The sequence below is a fragment of the Nicotiana sylvestris genome, chromosome 2 (assembly GCF_000393655.2).
Source record: "Nicotiana sylvestris chromosome 2, ASM39365v2, whole genome shotgun sequence".
Taxonomy (NCBI): domain Eukaryota; kingdom Viridiplantae; phylum Streptophyta; class Magnoliopsida; order Solanales; family Solanaceae; genus Nicotiana; species Nicotiana sylvestris.
Window position 1 is genome coordinate 97,681,756 of NC_091058.1, and position 7,949 is coordinate 97,689,704.

General features: G+C 39.1%; 1 protein-coding gene across 1 annotated transcript; it reads left to right on the top strand.

Annotated features, from left to right (window-relative positions):
* Nucleotides 1-6,066: 6,066 nt before the first annotated feature.
* LOC138885295 (uncharacterized) lies at nucleotides 6,067-7,549 on the top strand. Its single transcript, XM_070166229.1, has 5 exons — nucleotides 6,067-6,437; nucleotides 6,527-6,632; nucleotides 6,702-6,881; nucleotides 6,962-7,219; nucleotides 7,349-7,549. The coding sequence occupies exons 1-5, from the start codon at nucleotides 6,067-6,069 to the stop codon at nucleotides 7,547-7,549; spliced, it is 1,116 nt and encodes a 371-aa protein (XP_070022330.1).
* Nucleotides 7,550-7,949: the final 400 nt, after the last annotated feature.

A 7,949-nucleotide genomic window follows, 5' to 3' on the forward strand; every position in this document is an offset into this window, starting at 1 on the left:
CCCCTTCATCTCCACATTAAGAAAAAAATCCTAGAACCCCAAAAAATGAACCAGCCGCAGAACCCAAAAAAACATCCCCTTGAACTTCATCTTCTTCACAACCTAACCTAAGCCATCAGCACACAGCAAACCTAAGATCCCATCAGCCGCAAACTCAAAAAAATCCCTCTCTCATTTTCCTCTCAATAGTGAAAGACAATAGTAGCTCCTTCCCATTTAGCCTCAACGCTCGAACTGGTGCCTCGCCGGAATTGATCACCAGCGAGTAGCAATGCCACTAGCAGCAGCGAGTCCGTAGAGTAGAATCGGCATTTGGATTTGTGCGTAAACATAAGGTCAAAATCTGTTCAGGTCTAGATCTGACCAGAAAAGAGAAATTCTGGTGACCTCCATTAACGCCGACGAAATCACGTTTTGTTTCTCGCCGTCGTAATCACCGTTTTCGACACCCTTACACAATCCAAACGATCCTCCAAATAGCTGCTTCTGCTATTCTTTTTTCTCAATTGGAGTCCGACACTTTCTGTCCTTTTGTTTTGATTTCGAGATCCTGCTGGAGATATCAGCATTTGAGTTTGTTGCTTGAGGTCATGTCCGAAGCCCCGTATGGTGGTTCCGTCGAGGTTTGAGTGTCATCCGACGAGATTCCGCTTCATCGAGGTCCTGTACTGGTTTCTTGTTTGCTCTTGGATTTACCTACTGTAAAGCTCAAAAGTAAAATTCTTCATAAGGTCCATCTCTATTCTTATTATAGTTACAAGTCATATTTTTGGTTGGTTGCTATAAATGATTATTTTGAATAGTCTGTTGGTTTGAAATGAAGTAATACAATGTTTATTATCCTCTTAATTTGTGAATTCCTTGAATTTGATTCCAAGTCTTTTGCATTATGTGGCATTTTGAGGACTCAATAGCTTATGTAGTCAATCTTTTGGAGTATGTGCTTGTAATCTAATTTATGCATGATTTTGGAATAGAATTTACTAGTTCTGCTGCCTATAGGTTGGACCCGTCTTGAACCTCAAGTCTATAACATCTGAAAATGCTGTAGTGAATGGCCTAAAGATGAGCAGAATGGTATGTTGAGCTTAGTCACTATTTTGGTAGGTGAATGATTTGATGATGTCTTACTTAAAGTTGCAGCTTTGTTTTTGTTGCCTTTGTCCGTGTTTATGTCATTAAGATTACTAGTGAGACTTTCGGATCCATTTACCTTTAGTATTAAAAAGGTATTATTCAGCTAAAGTTTGTTGGATTTAGATTATAGCTTAACTTTTAGTCTTCATAATTTAATTGTTAGTCTAATTCTATAATGCATGCATTACAATAGTCTCAAAGTTTAGGAAGAATGATGAACACCTAGTATAACTTTAGGCGCGCTTTTAACTTAGTATCGTGATTATGTGTACGTTCGCGTAACATAATTATAATTTTTCTAAACTTAAAAGTAAAGTACATGTTCGCATGACTTTGGCCAAATAATCTTAATGATAATAAAGCATGATTAATTGTGGACCCGTACGCGTGACATGATTCTTGACGCGCCAATCGAAATGAGTACACGTACGCGTGACTTGTTTCAGGTTAATTTCTTAATTAAAAGCGGTAAAGTGAAAATGCACATAGGTTCTATAATAAGTAATTAGATAATTTAATTGAGCCAAGTATAATTATTAAAGAGATCATGCTAGAACCACGGAACTCGGGAACGCCTAACACCTTCTCCCGGGTTAGAAGAATTCCTTACCCTATCTTCTATGTTCGCGGACCATAAATAGAGTCAGTTTCCTCGATTTGGGATTTAAAATAAATCGGTGACTTGGGACACTATAAACTATCCCAAGTTGCGACTCTAAATTTAATAAATAATCTCATTTTGATTATGTCACTTTAATTGGAAAAACTCCCTTATATCCCCCTCCTCGGGAAAAAGGAGGTGTGATAGCTCTGGCGACTCTGCTGAGGAAAAGAACCCAGAACTTCTGGTTCAGGGTTCAGAATTCGAGCTTGTTAATATGATCTATGCTTGGCTTTATTGTCTGTTGATATTACTGTATTTGTGGACCTAATGTGCTAATTGCCGCTTATTTTACTGCTTTGATATTATTTGAATTGTATTAAACTGTCTTCTTATGCTTCCCTTCTGAGTCTTCTAAAAATATGGTGCACACGTACGCGAGGCCCACTTTTTTGTTAGAAGTCATACCATATAGAACGATGCTTGGGTCAGCAACAAGGCCGGGTAGACTTTCGTGCTCCCGGTATATTGCCCCCACCTCGGCTCAAGTTGTCCGCTTGGGTAAGTCATGTCTAGAACACACCCCTAGGTTTCAAACTAGAATGACATAACCTCATACCAAATCCCTAGTAGGAACGTTGTTTGCATCATGTGCATTTGACTTTGGGGACTCAACACAGGGGTTGGGTCCATCTAGAACAGGTGTACCCAAAAATAAAAGACCATCATGATGCATCTTATGTGCTACATGTTCCATTCTTCAAGGGTAAAAAGGGTCATTTGGCAGAACAATGATGGTTGAGGGTAAATGAGAGAGAAACGAGGGTGAAGTGTGAAAATAAAGCAAGCAGGGCCCAGTTATGTTTTTCTTTCACATTTTTTTTAAGAAAAAGGCAAAAAAAATAATAAAAATAAATGAAAATTCCCAAAAAAGATTTTGCACTTTCCCATCATTTTCGGGAAAAAAAATCTAAAAAAAGGGGAAAAGAAAATCCAAAAAATTTACATGTTTCATCATTTTTCAAAAAAAGACAAAAAATATGTTTTCTCCAAATCAGTTATTTTTTTATTCTCGCCCGTATCCAATCTTCATGAATTACGCATACCTGATTCTCATCTTTCGGGGCGTGATACGTAGGTAGCCCACATAGAGTCCGGTCTTCTTGGTGAGTCTTAGGTTCTTGTCGAGGGTCGTAGCCAAATCTTGCATCTTTAGCCACTTTTGGCCACATTGGCTTTTTTGCAAAATAGGGCTATTTTCACAAAGTGGCTTGTTTAATAAAGCAAGCAGGGCCCAGTTATGTCCTCTCTGTTTAAGATCCATTCTGTTGAACTTGCATGCTTAGCCATTTTTTTGTCCACATAGGTAAAATGGATCATTTCTGCAAAGTAATTTTTCCATGTCTTAGAGGTCACTTTTGTTGAGATTGCACTACTAGCCACCTTTTGGCCGCATAAGCCATTTTGCAAAATAACCTCAATCATATCTTACATGTGTCCAATAGGAAGTCTTATTGCATCACATATTGTTCTAAGTCTTTAACTCTATTTGGTCTTATTTTTCTCATACATGTGTGGATCTACTTACCAAAGCTTGAGCATGACAGACGCCCAAGGACCCTCTTTGTCAGGACCGTTGCATCCAGCAGTGTTATATTTGAAAACTGAAAAAAATTATAAATGAAAAGCCAAAAGATTTTGTTTTTAGTTTATTACATTTCCAGAACTACACTTGATCTGATTCATAAGGGACATGATACGTAGGCAACCTACATAGAGTTCGATCGAATCATCATTAAATAAAAAAGCATAAAAAACAAACAAAAAAAGAGAAAAAAAAAGAGAATGAAGTTGTGGGACGTGAGAAATGAGAGAAAAGAAAAGAGCGATAAGCAAAAGAAAAGAGGAGAAAGGAAATAAAAAATCAAGCGGTGCTAGAAAGGAAAATGAAGAAGCAAAATAGGGCAAGAAGAGTGAAATTGGGATGATGCCATCTGACCTTCGTATCCTCGAAGTCATTTTAGAACCGATAACTATGACTAGGTGCATTGCACATAAAGTGAGATTATCTTATGTTAAATTCCTTAATGCTAACATGATGACTTCATTTTGTTCCTCTGTGTTATCTTCATTACAGCATAAGGGTGGTTGGTTTGTAGTTCTTAAAGTGATAACTCTTCTCTATAACATAAAGTCGAACGTCAATGACAGATGACAGCAGAATTGAGTTGGTTGATACTGGTGCCCAAACAAAATTGGTTGAACAGGACAATAGGTTGGTTGAAGAGGTAATGATATTAAGACAATACATGACGGACATGTATCAGGCTTGGATGACTGGGAAGGCACCACCCCCGCTACCACCTAGCTTCCTAGATACTACCCTTACCCAACTCCGGTCATAGTGCTAGATGATCCCCCATATCTCCAGATTCTCCCGCTTATCACAACTTTCTCAACCACCCTAGTAGCTCCATCACTCGTCCTCCAACTACCTTTCCTAAAAATTGCCCTCCTGTCATATCCACTATCCCCACGATCACAACTTCTCAACAATCTTCCCTTCATAGATCCAACAATGAACACCCAGTCGAAACTCATGATGCCTAATATTACCCCTCAGAGGTTGCCCACAAGGTCCTTGACTCATACAATCATAGCCCTCGTAATGAGCCTCATGTTGAAAATGAAAAATTCACAGGAAATAAGGGCGAGATGAGATATCCAGGAAGCTGAAAGGTATAGAACAGTCCTTAAGGAGCATGCAAGGGATGGGAAATCAGATTAACATGTCTTACAATGACTTGTGTATGATCCCTGATGTTCATCTGTCCGCGGGCTTAAAATTCCAAAGTTTAACTTGTATGATGGGCATGGAGATCCAATAGCCCATCTGAGGGGTTATTGTAGTGAAATGAGAAGTGTTGGCGGGAAAGATGATTCGTTGATGGCGTATTTCAGTGAGAGTTTGAGTAGGGCAGCCTTGGAATGGTATACTCATCAAGATGTCAAGAAGTGGCATGCATGGGATGACATGGATCAAGATTTTGTTCGACACTTTCAGTACAATTTAGACATTATCCCAGATCGCTCCTCCCTATCTAAGATGGAAAAGAAACCCGAGGAAAGGTTTAGGGAGTTTGGGCTCAGATGGAGGGAACAAGCTTGATGGGTTTTCAATGTCTTGGTCTTATGCTTCTTATGTTTTGATGATCTAACTAACTTGTTATGAAGAACCAGATAGAGAATCTAGCCCACATGGTATACATTTCAACTGACCTGGTCCAAGTCTAAAAATCAGCAAATGAATGAACGACCACAGAGAGGAACACGATAGGGACCTGGTGACCTAGTCCATTAGGGTTCTCCGACACAAGTACAAGTCAATGACTGTCTGCAATCATTATAAAGAGGAACACAACAGGGACCTGGTCCCTTAGAGTTCTCTGACAGAAGTACAAGTCAACTATACAACTGGAATGTAGCAGCAGAAAGTGACCATCTCGCAACTGTTACAGAAGAGGAACACAACTAGGACCTGGTCCGTTAGTGTTCTCTGATAGAAGTACAAGTAGACTATCCAGCTAGAACGCAACTGCACAGAAGTGGTTGTGCAGACAGTACATCAGTCACTTCTCATTGGGAAGAAGTGTGTACCAAGAATTGATATCACTATCTATTGTGATGTCTTTTGTGATATAACAACCTGGTGCAAGGCACAACATTTTTGTGCATTTAGTGATACTCTCTCAAGCATAACAGTGTTTATCCAGCATTGAAGTCACTGGTGTGTCAAGAACAAGAAGACAACTCCACTAAGGATCAATTTCTAAAAGAGTTTATGTACATCCGTAGTTGAGTTGTAATCTTGTTATTTGCTCTTCATTGTATTTCCTAGTTTGCTTTCTTAGAAGCTTTGTCTTAGGAAAAAACCAAAAATCCGTAAACTTCCGAGTTTATGTTGTAACTAGGAATAGTCATAAGTTTAAAGCCTTTGTAACTAGGAGAGTTATAAAGTGGCTTATGGTGAGAGCATCACAAGTTAGTTGAAGTCTTTGTAATAGGGTTATTGCAAAGTGGCTTATAATAAGGAGATTGCAAGTTAGTGAAGTTAAAAGCCTACAAGAGTAAGTCGTGGTTTTTTTATCCCCTTGTGTGGGATTTTTCCACGTAAAAATCCCTTGTCTTCTTTACTTTCAGTTTCTACAGCACTCTCAGCATTATCTCATATAGGACCAGGTACGCTACAGTTTGGTGGACTCATATAAACTAACAATTGGTATTAGAGTGGGTTCTTTCTAAAAGGTTAACACCTAGAAAGGATCTCAATGGCTGCTCCACCCAACTTTGAGGAAGGACAATCAACCTACAGACCTCCCAGATTCAATGGTCAGTACTATGGTTGGTGGAAGACCTGCATGCATGATTTTATGATGGTAGAAGATTCAGAACTATGGGACATCATTTGTGATGGTCCACATGTCCCCATGAAGAAGCTTGAAGAAACAGGACCAATAGTACCGAAAGGCAGAAAAGAGTACAGCGACATTGACAGAAAAGCTATAGAAAAGAACTATCGTGCCCAGAAAATCTTGATGTGTGGCATAGGACCTGATAAGTACAATAGAGTCTCAGCTTGTGACACTGCCAAAGAAATATGGGAAGCATTGCAAATCGCACACACGAAGGAACTACTCAGGTCAAACAGTCTAAGATTGACATGCTCACCACGGAATATAAGCTCTTTAGGATGAAGGATGATGAGTCTATATAAGATATGCACACCAGATTCACCTCCATCATAAATGAGCTTCATTCACTTGGAAATGTCATTCCTAGAAACAAGCTTGTAAGGAAAATCCTCAGTATTCTATCTGGTTCTTGGGAAAGTAAGGTAAATGCCATTACTGAAGCTAAAGATCTACAAACTCTGACTATGGATGAGTTGATTGGTAATCTGAAGACATACGAGATAAAAAGAAAGAAAGATAGTGAAAGAAGAGAGCCTAAGAAGGAAAAGAACCTGTTACTCAAAGCTGAAAGTAGTGACTCAAGTAATGAAGATAGTGACATGCCTATCTTACTAAGAGATTTCAAAAGATGGTTCGAAGAAATGGTGGTATACCAAAGTGGGGCAGTTCAAGTAAAGCAAGGAACAACAATCTCTGTCACAAATGTGGAAATCCATGGCATTTCATCAAAGACTGCCCACTCGCAAAACAGGAGCAATATAAACAAAATCCTGACAAAGCAGCAAAAAGGAACCTGGTTCCAGACAAACGATTCAATCGAAAAAGTGCTACTAACAATATTGTTAAGCAGGCTCTTGCTGCTTGGGGAGACTCCTCTAGTGAATCCGAAAGGGAACCAAATGCAGAAAATAGTTCCATGATGGCAGTGGAAACTGAAGCAATGAAGTATGATTCACTATTCGCACGGATGGCTCAGTCTGATGATGATGAAGAAGATGAAGACGATGAGGTAAACTTTAGAGATGTTCAGAGAAATCTGAAATCCTACTCTTCTAGGAGAGGACGAACAATCTAGAGATGATCTGGTGGTTTGTGTAGTGGACCTAAATGAGACCATAGCTAATCTTGAAAAGGAAAGGAAGCCTTGAATGAAAGAATAACTAGTGTGGAAAATGAGAGAGACGACCTGATGGTAGTAGTTATTGATCTACAAGAAACAATAGAAGGTCTTAGCAATGAGAAACACACCTTAGAAGGAAAAATTGCAACTACTGAGGAAGAGAGGGATGACCTTTTAGTGATATGTACTGATCTAGAGGAAATCATTGAGGGACTCTAGAGAACATAGGAATATGAGTCTTGGTAAAGGGAAGGAAGTAGCTAGTGAGACACACATCATGCTTGAAAAGGAATTAACTATTGTAAAAACCAGTGTATGTAGTGAACTCGAGAAGAATCAACAACTTCAAGCTGAATTGGAGAAAGTAAGAATTGATCTTGAGAAATCTCTGAAGTGGACCTGGTCCTCAAATGTTGTCACTGCCATGTATCTTAACAATAGTGGAAACAGGCAGGACATCGGGTTCCAAAGGGAGAAAACTCCTTACAACCCTCACAGCAAGTATGTCACTATCCCTGATAACTGGCTATGTACCTACTGTGGGAACAATAGGCATTTTAAAGAAAATTACCAGGCTAGGGTTCAGTCTGTTCAGAAAAGCAAAGTGTTTACTGATAAA